This window comes from Numenius arquata, chromosome 5, assembly GCF_964106895.1.
Source record: "Numenius arquata chromosome 5, bNumArq3.hap1.1, whole genome shotgun sequence".
NCBI classification, from domain to species: domain Eukaryota; kingdom Metazoa; phylum Chordata; class Aves; order Charadriiformes; family Scolopacidae; genus Numenius; species Numenius arquata.
Genome location: NC_133580.1, coordinates 46196383 through 46217874, shown reverse-complemented (window position 1 = coordinate 46217874; position 21492 = coordinate 46196383). Strand labels below are relative to the sequence as shown.

General features: G+C 52.2%; 1 protein-coding gene across 2 annotated transcripts; it reads left to right on the top strand.

The window, feature by feature from the left end:
* The first annotated feature begins 1165 nt into the window (after positions 1 to 1165).
* Positions 1166 to 20427, top strand: CYP26B1 (cytochrome P450 family 26 subfamily B member 1). 2 transcript variants are annotated; one of them, XM_074147801.1, is made up of 6 exons: positions 1166 to 1369; positions 3507 to 3731; positions 16710 to 16985; positions 18087 to 18242; positions 18914 to 19195; positions 20035 to 20427. In XM_074147801.1, the coding sequence occupies exons 1-6, from the start codon at positions 1166 to 1168 to the stop codon at positions 20425 to 20427; spliced, it is 1536 nt and encodes a 511-aa protein (XP_074003902.1). The 2 variants fall into 2 exon arrangements, with proteins under 2 accessions (XP_074003902.1, XP_074003903.1); XM_074147802.1 differs by lacking the exon at positions 3507 to 3731.
* The last annotated feature ends 1065 nt before the right edge of the window (positions 20428 to 21492 follow it).

Sequence of the window (21492 nt, the reverse complement as noted above, 5' to 3'; positions counted from 1 at the left end):
GGGAATCATTTCGCAGGGGGGAGGGGGCGCCGAGGCTGAACCGCGCTTGTCTCTCCGCAGGCCGAAGGTACGGACGGCGAAGAAGAAGGAGGAGGAGGAGGAGGATGAGGCCGAGGCCGAGGAGCGCGGCGTGACCGTGCGGCGGGCGACGGGCCAGGGCTCGCACGCTCCAGCGCCGCGTCCGCCCGGCTCGGCCCGCCTCCCCCGGAGCCCTCTGAAGTGAGGGTGGGTGTGCGGGGGGGAGCAGCCGTGCTGGCGGCCAGCCCAGCCCCGGCTTCCCCGCCTCTATATAAACACACATTTGACTTTCTTTTTTACTCCTATTTAAGACTGAGAGGGGCTAGCAGCCCTGCTTCCCTCTTTTACAGAGTCTGGTGAAAAGTCTGGGGCTAACAAATAACCGGCATATAGATATATAGATATATGTATTTATAGAGATATATTTATATATATAGATAGAGATATAAACCGATCCGTCTCGCTCTGTGTGTGTAGATACATATATATAGCTGTTTAATTCTTCCATCTCTTCAGGTCGTGGCTGAATTATTTTATGATTTTTTAACATTTTTAAAAATCTCGCTCCTTTTTTTTTTTTTTTTTTTTTCTTTTCCCTTCTGGTGTGTGTGACTTTGCCTTGAAAGCGAGCAAGAGCCAGAGCATCTGCATTTGGACTTTTGGGGGTCTTTTTTTTCACTCCAGTGTTTTTCTTTTTTATTTTTTTTTCTCGAGTTTTCGGCTACTCAGTTGCCCCCGCCCCCTTCTTTTGGGGTCTGTCTGGTTTTGGGGGGTTATTTTTAAAACTTTTTTTTTTCCCCTTTGTGTTGTGTGGTTTGTTTTTTTTTTTTTTCGCCTGTGTCACTCTGTCAAGTTTATTCCAAACAAGAACAAAGTTTTCAGACAGGGACAGAGGAGAAACTGCTTTTTGCCCTTTCCCCCCCTTCTCTTTTTTTGTGTCCCCCCCCCCCCCTTTCCTGTTGTTTTTCTAACCTGCCAGCGGAGAGGGGGGCGAGCCAGGCCCCCCCGCGCAAGGACCCCCCAGGCAGGTTTTAGCGTGCGCTCCGCAATCGCCCTCTTTTCGTGCGTGCGTGTGTGTGGGTGCGAGTGTGGTGCCTGTCAAGGGGCTGTTTCTCTCCCCACCCTCCTCCTCCTCCTTCTTCCAAATATGCTTTTTGCAAGTTTTGATCTCGTCTCGGCACTGGCTACCCTCGCGGCGTGCTTGGTGTCACTGACTTTACTGCTGGCCGTGTCCCAACAGCTGTGGCAGCTCCGCTGGGCTGCCACCCGCGACAAAACCTGCAAGCTACCAATCCCTAAAGGCTCTATGGGATTCCCTTTAATCGGAGAAACCTTCCACTGGCTCCTGCAGGTAAGGAGGATTCCCTTCCCTCCCTGGAAGGGGGGCTGGGACCAGCTTTTTTTTTTTTTTTTAGGGCTTTTTCCTTCTTCTTCTTTTTTCTTTTCCTTTCGATTGCATCATGCGGGTTCCCGGCGAGCTGGGGAGGTAGCTGGGCCGGGGGTTGGTGGCGGCTGGGAGCGGGGCGGGGGGGAACGGAGGGAGCCCGGCGCGGCCACCGCGCTGCGCTCCCCGGCCGGGCGCTGCGAAATTGCCCCGGCGGGGGCTGCTCGGTGCTGGGGAGAAAGCTCGGGGTCTCCTCCGCGCTGCCAGTATCTTCTTTTCTCCCCGCCTCCCCAGCCTAAATCCTTGAGGAAAAAAAAAAAAAAAAAAAAAAAATTAATAATAATAATGCCGGGGGTGAGAGCTAGCCCCGGGGACGGGGTGGATGTCGCCGGGCACGGCCCGGGGACTCCCCGAGTCGTGTCCCACTCGCTCGCCATCCCACGCCTGTGTATAATGAGCTCCCCCCGCTCCCCGCGCCGTCCTGTCGGCGTCCCCGGGGCTGCTCCCGTCGGGTTCGCAACCCGCCCGGCTCGGGTCCGGTGTTGGGGAAAGCCCGCGGAGGTAATCGGTAGATTAACCCGGGATTAACCTTGCTAAATGCTGAACAGCGGCAGGCGGAGCCGGATCCCCTCGGACCGCGTTGCGAGAGGGTGACTGACAAAAAAAGAGAAAAAAAAAATTGAAAGGGAGGTGGAGAGGAGGCAGGAGGCGGCAGAGGGGTGCCCCGCTGCGGGGGGAGCCGCGGGTCGGGCTGAGGGCACCCCGCGGTTCGCAGCATCCCAGGAGGGAACCCCCGAGGAAAATTAGCCCGAGCGTTTCCCAACCCCTCCTCGCAGGGTGAAATAGAAATAATAATAAGCAAATGGGAGCCTGGCAGGATGCTCCCGCCAGCGAAGGTCGCGTTTCATTGACGGGACCGCGGAGGGGACGGCAGAGCAGACCGCGGCGGGGCAGGGCAGCGCGGTTCCCGGCTGCGAAGGCTGCGGCGTCCCCCGGTTCCCCCCGCCTCCTCCCCCCCCCCCCCCTCCCCGCCGCCGGGGAAGCCCCAACGTGGGAGCCCGGCGCGGCGGCCCCGCTCCCCCGCCGGCCCCCTCCCCGCCAGCGGCGCCGAAGGGGTTAACCGCACGCTCTCAATAGGGCTTTATTTTTTAAAGAAATTTATCAGATTTTTACAGGGGGACCAGAAAAGGGTTCTCGCTTTTCCACAGGCTCCGTCCAAACAGAGTCCAGGGCTAAAAATACAAAATTTTGTATAAATTGGACTCCATTCGAAACTTCTCCCACATAAAGGTCCTCTTTGTGCTGCCCTGGAAATGGTGTACAAATAACTCTTTATTAATGCCACAAAAAGGACTTTAATTATATTTACGCAGATCAAGAAACAGGGTCACCTGAACATCTGAAATTCACAACCGCGCTTTTGTTTCAAAATAAACACACGCACTCACAACCCAGCACGGGGGCGCGGAGCTGCGGCGCTCGCAGCTATTCTCTCCGCTCGGGATGGGGTTTTTGGGGGGACATCCCCGGCGCCCCCCCTCCCCGCGGCTCCATCCGCCTCCTCGCCGACAAAAGCCCCCGGAGCATGTGGGAAAGTTATTAAACCCTCTCAAATCTGGAGATTTACTTAGGCAAATTGCAGCCTTTCTAGTAAATTCACCCTGAGCGAAAAAAGAGGAAAAAAAAAAAAAAAAAAGGAAGGAAAAAAAAAAAAAGAAAAAAAGGTTAAAAACTGCCAGGGGAGGTAAAGGTAGAAATAAAAGGTAGAAGAGGAGGAGGAAGGGGGGCGGAGGGCACCGACCCCCGCCGGGGCGGCAGGAAGAGCAGGCGCGCCGCGGGCAGCGCCGGGCGCCCCGTCGGTGTGAGCCGGACTGTACGGGAGTGGGATGTCGGGGTTACCCCACTCTCCCCCGTTTCTGCCCCCTACCCCGACCGGCTTCGCCCCTAGGCCTTCAGGTGCGACGACCTCCCCCAGCCTCTCTTAAGCTGCTCCCCGCCCGTGGGTGCAAGCTGCGCGGGCGCGCAGAAGCCGTGCGGTAACACCGCCCCCCACTCGTGTTTTCTCCCCTTCCCCGCCACCCTCTCCCCGTTCCCCCCCCCGCAGGGCTCCTGTTTCCAGTCTTCGCGGCGGGAGAAGTACGGGAACGTTTTCAAGACGCACTTGCTGGGGCGGCCGCTGGTGCGGGTGACGGGGGCGGAAAACGTGCGGAAGATCTTGATGGGGGAGCACCACCTGGTGAGCACCGAGTGGCCGCGCAGCACCCGCATGCTGCTGGGGCCCAACACCGTGGCCAACTCCATCGGCGACATTCACCGCCACAAGAGGAAGGTGAGGTACCCACGCGAGACGGCGAGCGGGACGGGGGGGGAAGGGGGACGACGGGGGGCGCGTGTGGGGCACGGGAACCCCCTTCCCTCCTTCCCCTCTTGCCCTCCTCTCCTTTCCCCCCCTCCCTCTCCCCACGGACCCCCCGTGCGTGGGAGGTCCCGCATGGGCGCCCCGCGTGTCCCCGCTCAATGCCTTTGAGGAATTTAAAACGGCGATGAGGATGAGAGAGGGAGAGAGGGGGAGCGGGGGGGGGGAGGTCACAGGCGGGGCTGCCCCGTAGATCGCTCCTGAGGACAGAAGTGCTTGCCCCTCTCCCCCTCATCCCCCCCATCCCCTCCCCACCAGCTCCCCGCAACCGGTGGCAAGCGTGGCGGGGCTGCCGTCAGCCGGGCGGCGAGCGCGGTCCCAGAGGGCTCTTAAAAGGGCGATGCGACCTGCGGGCACAGCGCCGCGTGGGGCGGAGAGGAGTGGGGGGGGGGGGGGGAGGCAACGAATGCAGCGGTTCCCCCATTTTCAGGCTCCGCCAAGAGGTGTTGTGGGGACACCCCGCGGGGTTTATTCTTGTTGGGTGGGTGGGTGGGTGGGTGTCTCATGATGCTGAGTGTTGCACTGGATTTCAGGGAAATTGGGGTCCTCATGGAGGTCCCGGGATGAAGCACAGGGGGGATACTGAGCTGGTTGAGGGGGGTTGAGACCCTCTGCGGCCTTGCCTCGCCTCACCCCCTCGGTGGTGCCGGCATGAGACCCTCATTACAGGCCCTGTGGCAGGCAGGTATCACAGGACAGCCTAGTTTCAGGGGGCGTTGAGCCCAAACAGATGTGGGGGATCATCCTCATGTTCCCCCATCAGCAAAGGCAGTGGCAAAGATGACAGCCTGGGCACGCTGGCATGGCGGCATGGATGATGGCTTTCACATCCCATCCTCCACAGGAGGCATTTTACCAGCTGGGTCAGGGCTTGCAGTGGATTTGGGGTGAAGGTAATGTGCCTGCCCCCCTCTCCGTGGTGCCCAGACAGCGTTCCCGGCAAGGGGAGTGTAGTACCCAGCGCCAAGAGGCTGTCCCAGTCCCTGCCCCGAAGCAAGGTCCACTCTCCTCTCTCTGCTCCAGCAGGATTTCCTATTTTGACGTATATTTTTCTATAAAATTCCTATCAAACCCAGTCCCTTGCTCTTTTCTCCTGGGGGGAGAAGATGAGAAAACAAACACCCCGTGACAACCATTAGTTACATTTTTTAATGTGCTGGCAGCCGAGTCTCAAGCTACCACAAGAAACGTGGTGTCAATCCCTACCTCCCTTTGCTTGGGCTACTTTTTTTTTTTTTTTTTCCTTCTTAAGGAGGGAAATATTTTTTTCAACCTTGCTGTCAAAGAGAAAAGGCGATAAGTTCATGGGGCTCCTCCCATCATGGAACATAATTTGCGGCAGGAGAGGTGCAAGGAAAGGGGGACCAATGCTGTTTCCTCCGGCAGCAGGAGGAAGGCAGCAGCTTTGGTTCCTATTTATTTCCTACTAAGGGAGGTTTTAGTAGCAGCCACCAGTGATTTGAAGGTGCTTCTACACTCCTTTGCTGCTTCTTTTATCTCCTGCACAGCAAGATACTTTTTTGCTACTGAAAACTGGGTAGCTGAAGGCCTTTGGCTGCAATTGCCTTAATAAAACCACAGAATTCAGACCTCAGGAATAGACACTGGGGGAGGCGAGGAGAGCGTGGGTTATGGGAACAGGGTCATGGAAAAGGGAGGCCTGACCTCTGTGGTATCCTGATGGACTTGTAATTTGTACCACAGCTCAAATGGGGAGTGCCAGCACCAGCAAGGAGCAATACCAGCAGCATAGAAAAGGGAGAGCCTCTCTCCCTTGGTATTTATACCTGATTTTCTCACTTCTGTCTTTTTATCCAGTGGGAAATATATGTTCCACCCTGAACTGTGAATCCCAATGCTTCCAGATTTTTCCCAGCCCAAAGTCTGGTCTGGATCTCCATTCTCCTCCTCAAAACCCTTTTGCCTTCCCGATTTTTGGCATCACATGTGATCCCAAGCTGGCAAGGATCCTAGTTCTTGCTTAAGGGATGGCTAAGGCCTCCTGAGAACAGGTACTCTGGCAAAACACCGTCCTGGGATGACCCTTGCCAGCTGTGCCTGCTCCTGCTCGCACACTTTGCCTCTGCTTTGAGCTCTAGCATGCCCAAGAGCAAACGCTTTCCCCATATCACCGGGACTGGGGATACTAAAGTAGCTAATTATTTTTTAAGCTTTCTCTTTCAGCAGTGCGGGGTTGGGTACGCTGGGCTCAACTGTTTCCCTTCCCTTTGAAAATGGGACATTATTCTGACTCCTTCACTTGTTCTCCTCTCAGTTACTGTTTCCCTGGGGCTGAGCATCTCATGGGTCATGTACCTTTGGGTGCTTCCTGAGCCCGGCAGCTGCTTGAATCGTCTTTTCCCTTACGCAAACCGTCCCCTGCCCTGGACTAAGTGAGTTGCGCACGTGGAGATAAGGTGAACCTGCTTCTAAGAGGAAGAAAATAGATTGTTTTGTTCTTGGTGAGATTGCGATGACCAGATTAAAGCTTTTTCCAGGCCGGGTGCCTTCTACTGGCAGAAATTGCCAGTGTCTTTTGAGTTCATTAGCTCTGAGCTTTTGTTGCTGTTCAATGGCACTGACTTTGAACTCTCCCCACCCTGCTGCTGAGACTGTGAGAGGTCCGGGGTGGAAGCATGAGATTTAAGATTTAAACTTGCTCCTTCTCAGTAGAAGTTTTTCTTTCAGGTACCCAGACCGTACCTTCCTCTTGACCCTCTGGGGAATGGAGGAAAGAACCTGTTGGCAGAAGACCGTAATTTTCACATACTTCACCAACTTTCATAGTAAGGATGCTATTATTAACAGAAATATTAAAACAGTTGGAGCATTCTGAAAGTTCCATGGAAAAAAGCAGTAGAATTTCCTGGGAAACTTTTTAGGTTGGTGATAATTCAGTTTAAAGCATTGTGCAGCTGTCTGGAGCAGTAGCTCCATCTACCTCAAATTCTATTTTGTACCTCATGTCTGAGCTTGAACCTTCACTTGCTCTTAAGTGGCTTTTTCTCTGATCTTACCAGAAATGTTATATGAGGTATAATTTTTCGTGAGGCCGGTTGTGAGGGTCCTAGCCAACATGACAAAAGGTGGAGCGTGAAACCCCATGTGCTCACCCTCTGCTGCAACTCCAGCCATTGGGGTCATCTCTAGCGCTTGTTCCACCAACCCTTACATGGTCACCATCTGTGATAAGTCCTTGTCATCTTTCTAAAAGCCAGTGGAGTTGCACTTATTTGCAGCAGCAATGGCAGATACTATTTCGTCATTTCCTGGCAATTGAGCCATGATCTCCTCTTGATGGGACAGATTGCCGCTGAAATGTGAAGACAAGCTCTAGCAAAGAGCTTTAAACCCAACGTGTTCTTGCATGATGTTTCTGCTTGCTTGCCATTGAAATCAAGCTGTTTTGCTGGCCACATATTGCAGAGCTTCCAAAGAGATTTAGCTTTTTGACGTAACTTCAAGACCAGCAAACCACAGCTGTCACTACTGGATCTGCTGTAGGACACTTTGCCCATGATGGTGATGGGATCAGAGCTGGGGCAGACAATTCAGGTGCTGGAGCTCTTATCTCAGGTTTGCTGTTTCCCTACCTCAGCTCCTTCACAGGATCTTGTACAGATTCAATATCCCCTTCCATAAAGCAGATGAATATCCTCTTCTCCATCCCAGAGGCTTTAATCCCATATCTGTTGATAAAGGACTCCAAGATGCACATGTGGATGGTGCTCAGGAGGAACAAAGCTGTATTAACGAGCTGGTAGCTATGGCAGCTCTCTGCTTTCTCATCCCCTATTTATTAAAGCTCCCCTGCAGGAAGCTGTCAAAGTTAATATAAAGCGGATAAAACTTCACCCTTTTGGGAAATGAACTCTCCAATTATTAGGGAGGAGGTCTCTGGGTATAAAGTCAACTTTGCCTAGGGATGTGACAGCTTGTGGGGTGGGACGGAAGGTGAGAACGGGGCTAGGAGCAGGGCTTGCCTGCGTCAGGGGTATCGCTTTATTGCAGATGTCATCAGTGTTGGCTCTGTCCTTGGCCTGAGATGAAGCTGGTCGATAAGAACAGTTTACAGGTAGTAAACAAAAGCAACCCAAAACTTCTCAGCCTCCCTCCTGAGCTAAATATCTACTGAGAGGCTGTTACTGCTGTTGGGTCACGGAGTTTATATTGATGTCAGAGAACCTGGGCCACCCGTGCTGTAGTGAAGGCAACTTATTCCTCTGTGGTGGCATTTTTGTCTCAAAAATCACCTTGCAGGTCACTGGGATGAGCATCCATGTTACTCTTGCATCTGGCTGAGCATGGCCATGTCTTTGCTCTGGCTTTTTGGTGTCAGATCCCTGCCTCTCTCCATTTCATGTCATTCCTTGGTGTCAGATGTGATGTGTCTTGACGGAGGGGAGCTCATGCTCTCCTACAGTAACTCATGAGGAAGAGGTGACCAGGAACTGTGCCTGGCTGAGAGTGCTCCTTGCTCCACACTTCCGTCTCTGGCGCTGTTTTAGTGGCACCATCATGCCACCTGTGCTGTACCCTGCTCCAGCCTAGCTGTTCACTCAGTCCTTCTCACATCTTACCCTAGATCTGTCCTTGTAGACACCCATTTTTACCCATGAGCTCTCATTTATACCTATGAAAACCCAGTGCAGTCGCTCCAAATTTACCATGTGTGTCTTTTGGAAGTGTCAGTCCCTGGGTCAATGGGGTATCCTTGTAATGAAGGCAAAGCAAATCTGCTCTTAGGCATGGTGATGGCGTGGGCTCTGGTTTTATGGGTGTAAGACCAGTGGGAAGTTGAAGTTCAGCAAACAGAGGGGGAGGTGATCCTGTACTTCTGCCCGCGAGGGACCCCAGCACCTCAGTGGAAAAGGAGATGGGAATTGGAAATGGCCAGGACGCACGGCCCTTAGGTTTTAGGTAGAGACTGAGCAGTGCCCGGGGCCAGGAAGGAGTTTCCCCATGCAGGATACGTGCTGCTGGCATGGGTGTGCTACAGTGCATGGGGAAGGTGGGACTCAGACTTTCCTCGGAAGCATCCAGCCTTGGCAGGAGAGCGCTGGACTTGCTGGGCCCATGCTCTGTTCCAGCATAGTAATCCCAAAATAGGCACAGCTGACTTAAAAAAGGAAAAGAAAGAATAAAATAAAAGCAGTCAGTGGGCTGGGTAGACATCCTAGACCCAGAGACTTGAGGAGGAAGCAGACAGTGGTGCAGCGAAACGGCCTGTTTTGTCTCACTGTCCAAAACTACATCATTCATTAACACACCACAATTAATGTTCTGCCTTGGAGGCATACAAGTGTTGAGCTTATTAGCACCAAGTAGAAAGGTCTGAGGCTTTAATATAGTTTGCAAGAGGATTAAGAACACAAAAGGGGCCATAAATTTACAACCAAATATAAACCAGCTGCTGTGGGCTGGACTGTGGGGGAGGGAGGGAAGGAGAGAGATGGGGGAGAAGGGTGGGAGGAGGAAGGAGGGATGGGAGGCGGCGGGCATGTACCTTTCATACTACAAAAAACCCTGACCCAAGTCGTTAAGAGGGTTTTTTTTAATTGGTTTCATTTTGGTTTTTTTTTTTTTTTTCATTTCACCCAGCCCCCCCCCCCTCCTCTGTGTGACTTGTAAATCCCACGGTGGAAAAGAAACCATCCCCTTCCATCCGAGCCCCCGCCCGATCATATCAATCAGCTTGAGTGGGCTGGATTCCAGCTGCCATCCGCTGGCCTGGCTCCAGCTCCTTCTCGGCATGTCCGTGTCGGGCTGTTGACCCATGGGCAAATGCCACTGGAGCCAGAGAAAAGGCCTTCATTGATGGAGGAGGGCTCCCGCTTGCGGTCTTGGGGAAGAATTTGTCAGCTAGGTTGGCTCATTGACTTTAGACCAAATAGCGCTGTCATCTACAGTGGTGTAAATCCAGAGTAATTCCAATGGATTAAAAAAAAAACGCAAAGCACAGGCGCTCCTGGCTGAAAGACAAATTTCGTGCGTTTTCGTAGCGCCTTCCACCCCAAAATGACCTGCAAGCTCAGACCCTGCTTTGAAAATCAGTGCTGTGTCTGAGCATGGTTACAGCTCAGGAGCTGCACGATACCCTGTGAGCTGAACCTCTCTCCCTTTTTGAGTTGTCTGGGATGGAAGCTGTTGTCCTGTTAGGCATGGAGAAGATGAAAGCCCTCCTTGGGCTTCAGCGCTCTGTGCTGGGTGGAACTGCAATCTGCAGCCCATAGCTCTGCATGGGTCCACACTCCACTTTAGAGAGGAATGGGGGATGCCAGGAGCAAATCCCAGACGTGGGAGAGAGCTTTTCAGACTTAGGATCCATCCAACACTGTCTTTGTGTAACTTTGTTTTTCTACTGCATCATACTCCATCCTTCCAAGCAGCTCAAGCAACCTGCTGAGTTGTGGTTCGTAATATCCTGCTCATCCCTCTGGGGACTAGGTACTTTGTTTCAGATTAATGATGCTCTCCATTACTTCTCAGGTGGCACTTCTCTCACTAAATATATCTCTCTCTCAGTCAACTTGCTCTCAAACTATCTTCTCCTTAATTTTGTAGGGTGGCCTTAGGTCATCTCAGCCCTTGTCATCTCCTCCCTGGGCTTAGTTTAAAGCTCAGAAGAGGCCTCTGATAGTCAGCAGGAGCTCGTACGTTCAGAAGTAGGGACATCTGCACCATCAGATGTGTGCTCATCCCCATATGATGCACAGAGGTCTTACAAAACCTTACTCAGGATTTTGGTGGCAGAGCTTCTGGAGGAAGTGCTTTTCCAAGCGTCTTCCTCTGTTTCTGCCAAGAAACAAATATGTGCTCAGAAAGGTGTATTTATTTCATCTTTGGGATGGAGCAGGCTGAATCATGGGGCGAGGGTCAAGCTGCATCATAGGGTGAAGGGTTCCCTCTCATCCCCTCTGCTTGTGCTGCTGCCCCTTGTGCTCTGCTCAGCTCCCAGCCCATGGAGCACTTGGCACAACCGAGGTCTAAGCGCTCCTGTGGAAGACTACTGGAGGCTGGTTTCTTTGCTGAGTCTGGCTTTGTCTCCAGGAGAGTCCAAACTCTGGGTTACTTAAATGCATGGGATTCCTTCCCTTTGGTCCCTGCTCTGTTCTCCAGGAAGATACAGGGGATCAGCAAAAAGGTGACTTTTCTCCTAATAATTCTCCTCCATTGGCTCCACAGTGGTGAGCAGGGCATTATCCCTGCTGCCTGGGCAAGCTGCTCTCATCCTCTTTAGCACTGGGTAAACTCTCATCTCCACACCACAGATCTGGGATTTAACATGGGATAGCCCATTCAAACAGGATAGCCCATCCCAGCTTGACCTGGCCTTCTGATGCTGATGAACGTCTGGTCTGACCGTGCAGCTGTGTGCCTGGTGGGTTTGCAGGATGCTCCTTCTCCCTGGCTTCAGCCAAAGACACCAATCACAGGCAGTGAGTGTGTGCGCTGTTGGACCTCTTTTTGGCCAGCTGATCCCACCTTTCTAATCTCTTCTGGCTGGACTCAGCTCCTGTTTCTTTGCCACACTATCCTTGGATGCAATATCTTCTTTCTCTTTCCTTCCTTGTGTTTGATTCCCTCCTTGAAAAGTGGTGGCAATATGTAAGGTGAATTGTACTGTTGTCAAATGCACTGGTTCCTTGCCAATAAACGGGGGGAGGGCACTTGGAGCAGCGCTTCAGAGGTGGTGTAGGTCCACAGATGCTGAAGAACCACAGTGTGTTTAGGTGTCCCTGTAAAGTGGGCTAAAAAACCTAAATTGCTGAACATAGCTGGTTGAATTTTGCTGTTGTTGGCATTGTGGGGTTTTTTTGAGATACAAGGCAGTTTTTCAGAGAGGGGTGCTGAGGCAAATGTAAGGTGTCCCTGCTTTCTCCCTGCTCTTCCCCCCAGCCTGTGCATCACAGCCCCCTTAACCTGATAGCCTCTTAGAGGGTCTCAGCTCGAAAGCAAAGCCTCCCATGACATGTGAAGGGTTGTAGGAGAGATGCTCATTCATGGAGATTTTTGAGCCCTTGGGAAATGGGGTACTTGGTCTCATATTTATTCTGAACTCAAGTGGAAACATGAAATGTTAGTGTTTCCCACAACCCTAGATGTTTAAAAACAAAATTAAAAAAATTAGCGGTATGGGCAACCCTGAAAGGTGCGTGATCATCATAACGTGGCTCAAGGACACTGAAATGATCTTTACATTTTTCTCAGCACATTTTTTTGAGAATCATTTGATTTTCAGTAAAACTGCCTTTTGCAAAGGCACTCTATTTCTTTTCTTCACTTGGTCTGAGTTTGGAGACTCCACCTACTGTAACCAGACTCCCTTTGGAGACAGGTCAAAGCATTTGTGGGGCTCTTGCATCTCTCCCTGGGAGAGGTTGCTGCCTTCAGCTCCCCTGAGACACCTGTGCTCCTCACCAGCACCCTGTGTGCAGCACTATGCTTTGAGGAGCAAACCCAGCGTTGCTCATTTTAGGTGGTCGGGAGCTGCAACTCTTGGCTTTTCCCTCCCAATGGGCCTGGATTCCTCCCACGATGGAGCATGGCAGATCTTGGAGTGATCCATGTGTGCCATTTTCCAACTACAGCATGGGGAGAAAAGGCATCAGATCTTTGCTATGTGCCCATGAAAGGCAAAGCCCTTTAAAAATAGAGAGCAGAGTGTCAGGGCAGCAATGGGGTTTTGTGGAGGCCCTCTCCTCTTTGCGGTACCTTGCATAGTCTTCACAACTTCTTTGCTGTGTTTTCGCTTTGCTTGTGCTCCTGATGCCAGGGCAGCCTCCTGCCCATGAGCCTTCTCATCCCACTCCAAAAATATCATAGTTTACAAGCCCGCTGGAGCATGGCAGTGGGCTCCATGTCTGGAAGCCCCGCGTCTGATGCTGGAGAGAGGCAGACATCCATTATAATGTGGTGACAGGACAGAGTTGGGACGAACACCGCCTGGCCTTTGAAACACAGAAAGAAATAGTACGTCTCCAGGTTGAGACGCTGCTTTGGATGCTTCCTAACACGTCCCACTGGCCAAGCCGCCGGCGGGTGCCAAATTGGTTTGTCAAAACGTCTCCATGCTAATCATGCCTTCGTTTGGTTGGGCTAGCAGCTCTGGCTGGTGCAGGCTGGATGAGACGCAGGTTTCTGATCCCGAAACGTAAGTTTTTTTCCTGGAGGAGAGAAGTAAAAGCTCCATTCCCTCTTTGCTGTGCTGATGTGCCAGGTGGGAGCGGGGCATCTGCAGATCATGGATGGCAAAAGGTGGGGGCTGAAGCTGATGCTTGGAGCTGGCACTAAGAGGTGGTAACACAATGAAGAGCATTGTCCCTGCTAAATCCTCTTCACCCCAGCCACTAAACAAAGTCTTTGCTATGCATGAAAACGCTGTGGGTTGAAGCTCAGGGCTCTTCACTTGAATGTCCTCTCATCTTCAGTGTTGTTTAAGGACGGGGCTGGGGTATTCTCCAGCCAGGACCAGGGGCAGTTTGCTGTCACACGGAGCTGGACCTCTGCAGGAGATCCTGGAGCTGTGACACTGGGAATGTATTTTCTGACTTAGGAAGACTATAAATCTTTAAATATCCTGTTTCCACTATGAGATGGACTCAGGAGTTTCCAGCCAGGCTTACTGGGTGGTGGTGTCTCCCTCAGTGCAGAGTGAATGCACGTGTGTGGGTGTGAATGAATGCCCCTGAATGGAGCAAATCCCCAGACTTGGCTCTTTTGGGACATACCGAAATGTGAAAAAAACGGGGGCTCTTTCCAGCATCCGCCAAAGTCCTGGCCACTGCTCCGGCACTGCTGCCGAGGCTAGCCGACTGGACCCCCACCGCGGCTGGGCTATTGCATCTCAGTGTTAGCAGAGCTGGACATCCCCTTAGAGATAATTTTGCCTCTTGGCAGCCGTGGAGCAACTTTTTTTTTTTGCACTGGTGCTGCTTGGCTTTGCCTGGTCTTGCTCCGGCAAGTGGCTGAGCCATTCGGCTTGGCTTCACTAGAGGGCGCAGGAATTTTAGGCTAGAAACGCGCCGAGGTTTGTCGGGGAAAGTTGGCTGCCTTTTCCTCCTTTTTAATCAACTGGAAAGATGCAGGGTTGAACTGGAGGTGACTGGAAGGGGATCCAGACTTGTGTCTGGCTGGGGAAGGATCCGCTGACATCTGGGATTAGGCGGCGTGGAGCACAGAGGCGGTGAGCGGACGGGACGTTGCAGCGAGCCGGCAGCGTGGCTGGGGTTCGTGATGTCGTCCGGCCCCATGGCCGGGAGCTGCAGGCTCTGGCAGATGTGCGATACAGCTGGCTGGGGCTGGAGGAGCCTGGTAGTAAAAGGACAGGTCAAAAAAGAGCAAAAAAAGAAAAAAAATTCCCCCCCTCAGTCTCCCAGTGCCAAATGCTCACTCTTTTTCAGGCTGGGCAGATGGTGTGTTGACCTCCATAGGGGCTCAGCCTTTTCTTCTTGAGTGTCCTCTCCTCTGCACCTTCACTGCACATCGCTCCTTGGGAAAGGCACTCTCCTCTTCAGAGTCTGGCTTGGTCCACAGGGTGTGGGTCTGTCCCTGTGCTGGGTCTCTGCACCATCGCAGCAGTTTTACACAGCAGGACCAAAGGCATTTCTTGGGCTGCTGTGCTTTTTGCAGTGTGCAGGGGGTCCCCAAGCACTTTGCTTTGTGGGCAGAGTGCCCAGATGCTGGGCAGAGCTGAGGGATGATGGGGTTTGCCCCAGGTTGGGAGCCCCAGGGGCCACCTCAATCAGGATGTTGGCTCCAAGCAGGGCTGCAGCCTCAGGGCTCCTTAAGTGGAGGCTGTCCCCTCATCAGCTCTGCTTTCAGCTGGAGAAACAAATGCACACGAAGCGTTTGGGGAGAGTGGCGTGCTTCACTGGGAGCCTTAGTCCTTATCTCAAACCCCTCAGCATGGATAAAGGGCAGACACGAGCCGGATGGGGAGACACTGGTGTCCCTTTGTTGGCCCCACTCAAAAGGTCTTGTCCCATCCCTGTTGAGCAGCTTGTGGCTGCCAGCTCTCCTCCAGCCGCACTGCATCAAAGCCTGGTGTCCTGCTCATGGCCACCAGGAACTGCCCCTTTCCCAGCTCCCTTCATATCTTCCCCTGGCAGCTGAGGGGCTCAGCTTTAGCATCTCCAGCTTTTCTTTTCCGAGTGGCTACTTTTTTACCTCCTTACACAGGCAAGTCTGCCTGAGCATGGCTGCCCTTTCCAGGCTTAAATATAGCTTGTGAAGCACAGAGAGGTGACAGAAAGCAGCAGCCACACCATCTTGCGCCCTCACTGTGATCTCGCCATGGCCCCACTGTTCCTTCTTTCATTCCTCTGTTCTGTTCATTCATGCCTGTGCTCTGCATAGCCATCTGGAGATGGCTGGCTGTCTGCAGGCAGATCTGTCCGTTGGTCTGCTTGCATTTTCTCTCCCAGCACTCCTCCTAGCATCCCGTTTGCATGCTGGTATTCCCACAGGGAGCCTCTGAGCTCTGCCCCACCATGTATTGTGTGATGAGTTTTACTCGGGGCTCAGCCTGAGTGCAGCTTGTTATGAAGTGGCTCTTGTCGAGCCTCCTGCCCAGGGCTGCGAGGGGACAGAGATGTTATTTCACCAAACAAACTCCCAGCGACTGATGTGCATTAGCAATGAGGGGTCGCAGCCAGGAAAATGTTACCTTTCCCTTTTGAGTGCTGACTGCGAAGGAAATTCTCACATTTACAGCTCCAGCGAGTCCGGTGCTCATGGAAAGAGGGGGCGGCTTTGATTTCTCTCCTCTTGTTGGTTTGATAACTTTGCAGCCCCACCACCGTACATTGAGCCCCCCCGGGAACTGGCCACCAGTGGAGGCTGCACAGGCTTGCAGCTCCTGCCTTGAGTCTGTTTTAATTTGGTTTTCCCGGAGGCCTGGCATGTGGAGGTGCGTGTGTGCATGCCACCCCGTGTGTGTGTGTGTGTAGGTTAATAAAAAATAAACAAACAGCACTTTTTCCTCCGGTACACTCTGGGAGGGATGCGACGGGGATACCGAATGAAAGTGTGTGCTGTGGGCCACGTCGGGGAGGGCTGCAGGGACATTCCTGGCATTGCTGAGCTTCTCGTGCAATGCAAGGGCCCAGGCCCAAATTGGAGTAAGGAGCCGTTAGCATCAGGGACCTGGGGAGGCCCAGTCCCGCACAGTGTTTACTCGCAGACCTTAAATTAATACTGTCTGCTGACATCAGTTTCTTTGCCCGGTTTCCCAAGGAAATGAGCCGTGTGCAATTGCAGCCTCTGCGTACGTGTGAGCCTCTCTTCCCCACTCGAAGCCCTGTCTAAGTTCAGCCAGATTTCACAGAGCTCCTAAATGCCTCAAAATAATTATTTTACTTATTTTTTTACCTATATTAAAAAAGGGTGGTTGATAGGTGGGAGAAACTGCAAATACTTCCCATTGAGAGAAAAAGCTTGCCTGTATCTGTGTGTGTGCACAACCATAATGTTAGACACTAGAGAATCCCCGTGGAAGAGATGTATTAGTGGCATCTGAATCTTGGGCTGAATGTAACTGGGAGCCATGAGACACGGAGCTGTGGGAAAGCTGGCTCCGTTGGTCCTGCTGTGTGCAGGGTGAAGCGTTAGCTCCTGTCTCTGCTTTGCACCATGTTAATGCCCATCATTTGTGATGGTTGTGGCAGGGATCACCCTGCAGAGGATCTGTCAGCTGATATTTCTCCACTGACCTTTTTTGGCAGCTATTTTAGAAATTGGTGATGCTGTATGATGAATTCGGGATGATAATGAGTCTTCTGCTAAGTGGACCTGTGATGTCCATTTTTATGGACAGAAGCTGGTTACTAGAGAAGGCAAAAACGAGGGTGTTGGAACTGTGTAGAAATCTCTGCTCACTCTGTTTTGTAGGTTTTCTCCAAAATTTTCAGCCATGAGGCACTGGAGAGCTATCTCCCCAAGATCCAGCTGGTGATCAAAGACACCCTTCGGGCCTGGAGCAGCAACCCTGAGTCCATCAATGTCTACCACGAGACCCAGAAGCTCACCTTCCGCATGGCCATCCGTGTCCTGCTGGGCTTCCGCATCCCTGATGAGGAGCTCAACCGCCTCTTCGAGGTCTACCAGCAGTTCGTGGAGAATGTCTTCTCCTTGCCTGTGGATCTGCCCTTCAGCGGCTACAGGAGGGTAAGAGATTTGGGATGAGCGCTCCACCAGCCAATAACATCAAATAATTTGGATTAATGGGATGGTGGCTAATACGCATCTCTACAGGTTCTTGGTGGGATGTATTCTTGCCCTCTGAAGCAGGTCCATTTTGGGAGTACAAAGTCTTGTTTCTGTGTAGTGGAGAGGGAGATCCATTCATAGGTTTTTAGAGTGCTAGGGACTGTGCAGTTTGATGCAAGAGAGAACATAATCAGGATTTGCCCAGATTTAATGGGTAATTTTTCCTCATTTGTAACAGTGATAAATTCAGCACTTTTGCTGTATTTTTTTTGTTTGTGGGACCCTTCTCCTGTTAATTCCCTCCTGTCCCCAGGGTGAAACAGGTCAGTGGACATTCTAATTTCATGAACTATTGTCATCTTCTGGTGAATGATGCAAACAAAAACCAATAAGAAACAGAGGCAAAATTTTATATTTTTTCATGGGGAATTTTGCTAACAGAAATTCAGGGGGTTAAAATTTATTTTTGTGGTTCTCACTGGAAATTTTGTTACTGTTATTTCACCACATGAACGAGACCAACCATTTTCAGCAGCAGGTTGGCTCACTGCAGCCGCACTCAGATAGGAATTGCTTTACTGAGACCAGGTGATAAAATTGCTTGGGAAGCCCATTACACTCCCAGGAAGAGGATGCTTTCAGATGAATTGACTTTCCTTTGAGAGACAATTTTCCCAGGGACTGCCATACATCCCAGGGTGAGCCAGAGGCCTGTGAACTGGTGCAGTAGTGGGGCTCCCACATTAGACCTATCATTGGCATGTAGGTGCTGATTACTCTTGCCTGTAATCTCACCCGCTCAGGGCTTTCTCCTCCTGCCCAGGGAACCTTAGCATCTTTATTCTTCTCTTTAAGCATCTGCAATTCCATGTATTACTTAGACATGTTGTCCTGAGCATGTCTCCAGCTCCTGGGAATGCTGGGCTGGGGATGGTGGTGCTAGAATAGAATAGAATAGAATGGATTTCAGTTCAAAGTGACCTACAGCGATCATCTAGTCCAACTGCTTGTCCAACTAGTGTTGTGTCCTGCATGGTCTGATGGCTTCTGGCTCCACAGGGCATCCGGGCACGTGAGACGCTGCAGAAGGGGCTGGAGAAAGCCATCCAGGAGAAACTGCAGAACACGCAGGGCAAGGACTACGCTGATGCACTCGACATCCTGATAGAGAGTGGTAAAGAGCATGGCAAGGAGTTAACCATGCAGGAGCTGAAGGTAAAGATCTTCCCCATGGTCACCTTGTCTTTACTGTGCTCAGGGCAGGGGGTCCCCAAAGAGTAAAGTGTGAGCTGATGTAAGGAGGATTTTTTGGGGCAGACTTGAGATGGTCAGTGGGAGCTGGGGGACCACAAAGTGTTGTTGGAGCTGCAGGTGACTCCTGGTCTGGTGGACTATGGTGCCAACAAGCCAGTTGCTTTCCTATGGGCTGTATTTTTTTGCAGATCATGCTCAGTCTTTTCTAAAAAGCATTTCCAGGGGATATCAAAAGACTGTACAAGTTTGCTGAAGCTTTCAGCCTTGAACAACTTCACCCCTTGACCCATCCAGTTTTATGGTGCCTTCTTTGCAGGGCAAAGGAGCCCTTGGCAGGTTGTTATCTGCAGCAGGGTCATGGCATAACTTATCCTTCATGTGCTATCAAGAGCCATCCTCAGGGCTTTCTCTCCTGCCTGTTTGGCCCTCAGTATCCTCCAAGCCTCTGTGGGAAGTTTCCTGGTGTGCGTGTCCAGGACCTGTGCAGTTAGACATGACCAGACTGAAGAGCTGTTGGGGGAAAAAAGTGCCCTGTGGCAGCTTGCATGCCTGTCCCTTGACGTGCCATGGCTGCTGGCCTGTCTGTCTGTCCATTCCTTGTGTCTTACCCTGGCTTTCCTCTTACCTTTTAGGATGGCACCCTAGAGCTCATCTTTGCTGCCTATGCCACCACCGCCAGTGCCAGCACTTCTCTGATCATGCAGCTCCTCAAACACCCCCGGGTCCTGGAGAAGCTGCGAGAGGAGCTGCGCAGCAAGGGCATCCTCCACAACGGCTGCATCTGTGAGGGCTCCCTCCGGCTTGACAACATCAACAGCCTCCACTACCTGGACTGCGTCATCAAGGAGGTGCTTCGCCTCTTCACCCCCATCTCCGGGGGGTACCGGACAGTGCTGCAAACCTTCGAGCTGGATGTGAGTATTGCTGTCTCCTCAGGGTGCAGCTGCACTGTGAGCTCCCCAAAACAGCTTTCTGCATCTTTTTGCAAAGCTTGCATGAGCCTGGCTTAGATGAGACCTCAGGGAGGACAAATTAGGTCCTGCTGGTGATGGGAGGTGGAATTGCTCCGGATTCAGAGGAGGGTGATGGGATGTGGCCCATGGCAGGGAAGGGATGCACTTGAGCTGTCAAAGAGGAGACAGGCGTGGTGCTTCAAAGAGCAACTCGTGACAATGTTTGACGCCAAAAACTAAACTGGGGTGTGACAAGGGAAAGGTTTACTGCAAAGGGCATCTCCAGGCTTCTGGATGACAGGCGGATTACTCACCGCAGTGGCTGGAATTTCCTACTAGCAAAACAAAATTTTGAGACCTGGCTTGTTGCTGTAAATCCTACTAATGTAATGATTTGAGTCGGAAACCTTTTAAAGTGCTCAGGGGATGATAAATCCACCCCGTTTCTCATCGCCCAGGCCCTGACATGTGCGTTGGGTGTGTGGGGCTGACAGGCAGCGGGGTGTGAGCAAAGCCATGGGATGCTTTGGGGAGGGCTGGCTGGCGCGTGGGGCATGGCACGGGCGCGAGAAAAGCTGCTTCCATTTCCCCAGTGGCAGTCGAGCACTGTGGGGTTTCTGGTAGGCGATTCCTGCCAGTGACCGCAAAGAAAATAAATAGCAATGGAGTAATAAACCCAAAGAAAATGGGAAAAAGCAGACAAAGCAAAATGGCTTTATCTTGTCCTCCCACTCCCTCTCTCTTTGCAGTAGGGTTGACTTGCTCTGGTTTTCTCTCCACCCCTTCCCTCTTTTCTGCAGGGTTTCCAAATCCCCAAAGGCTGGAGTGTCATGTACAGTATCCGGGACACCCACGACACCGCCCCTGTCTTCAAGGATGTGGACGTCTTCGACCCTGACCGCTTTGGGCAGGGTCGCAGCGAGGATAAGGACGGCAGGTTCCACTACCTCCCCTTTGGAGGAGGCGTACGGACCTGTCTGGGCAAGCACCTGGCCAAGCTCTTCCTCAAGGCGCTGGCCATTGAGTTGGCTAGCACTAGCCGCTTTGAGCTCGCCACCAGGACTTTTCCCAAAATCACTCTGGTGCCCGTGGTTCACCCTGTTGACGGACTCAAGGTCAAATTTTTTGGACTGGATTCCAACCAGAATGAGATCCTGACGGGGACAGATGCCATGCTGGGGGCGACGGTGTAAAGCCCATGCTGGCAGCACGAGGGACGGGTGGCCAGGGGACGGAGGGGTGGGGTGGGGGCAAGGGAACGAACAGGAGGGAAGGAGAGAGGGATGAGAAGCTTCTCCATGACGCTCGCTTCACAGAGCCTCTTGGTCAGGACTGCTTTCTCCACTGGGGAAGCTGCCAAAACTGTTTTGCTCTACCTGCGGGGCGCAGGCAAGGTTGGGGTGTCGTCGTGCATCTTGTTTCATTTGAAAGAAGGAAGAGTTGCAAAACCCGAGTCGAGCTGGGATGTCTGACCATACACAGTATCTAAATATTATAAATATATATAAATATCTATAATACACTTCTGCTGCAAGGAGGAGCGCTGCAAAGGCCCGACTGCAGGAAAGGCTTTGGAAATCAGCTGGTGATCAGAGGTCTGGCATCCTGGCACAGCTCTCGGGTGGCCTCTGTTCTTTTTTTTTTTTTTTAACAGTGTTAAATTAGCTGGTGATAACAGTGTTTTGGGTTTTGTTGGTGGGTTTTTTTTTTTTATTTGTTTGGTTGTGTTTTTTATTTTGGGGCGTTGGAAGCTTTTCTTGGCAAGGGGGAGACGAGTGATGCCTGTTCCCATTCCCTCTCCCGCTGGTGCCAGGGCAGGCTGGGGAGGGGGAGCTGCTGTTTCACCTCTTCTGCAGGACCGAAAAACCCTGTGGTGTCTTGTCCAAGGGCTGAACGGATGGTGAGATGTCCCTCTGGGGCCTCGGACAAGTGCATATTTGCATTTTGCAAAATGCATTTTGCATTTGGGGCTATGGGTGGGGGTGTGTGTGTGTCCTTTTTTTCTCGTTGAGTTTCCTGCTGCTGCTACACGGCCTGTGTGCACCCATTCCCCTGCCTCAATCCCTCACCAGCCCCTTTCCTGTGTGAAGGCACCTGTTTTGGGGGCATTTTGGTGCCTTTGCTCTCCCTCAACGTGCAGGCACCAGCCTCGGAACTGCATGGCCCCGCTGACCCACCACGGCTCTCCAAGCACTGGGGCGCTGAGCAAAGCCTCACCGCTTGGAGCTGCTCATTTCGGTGCACCCGCTTCCATGGGA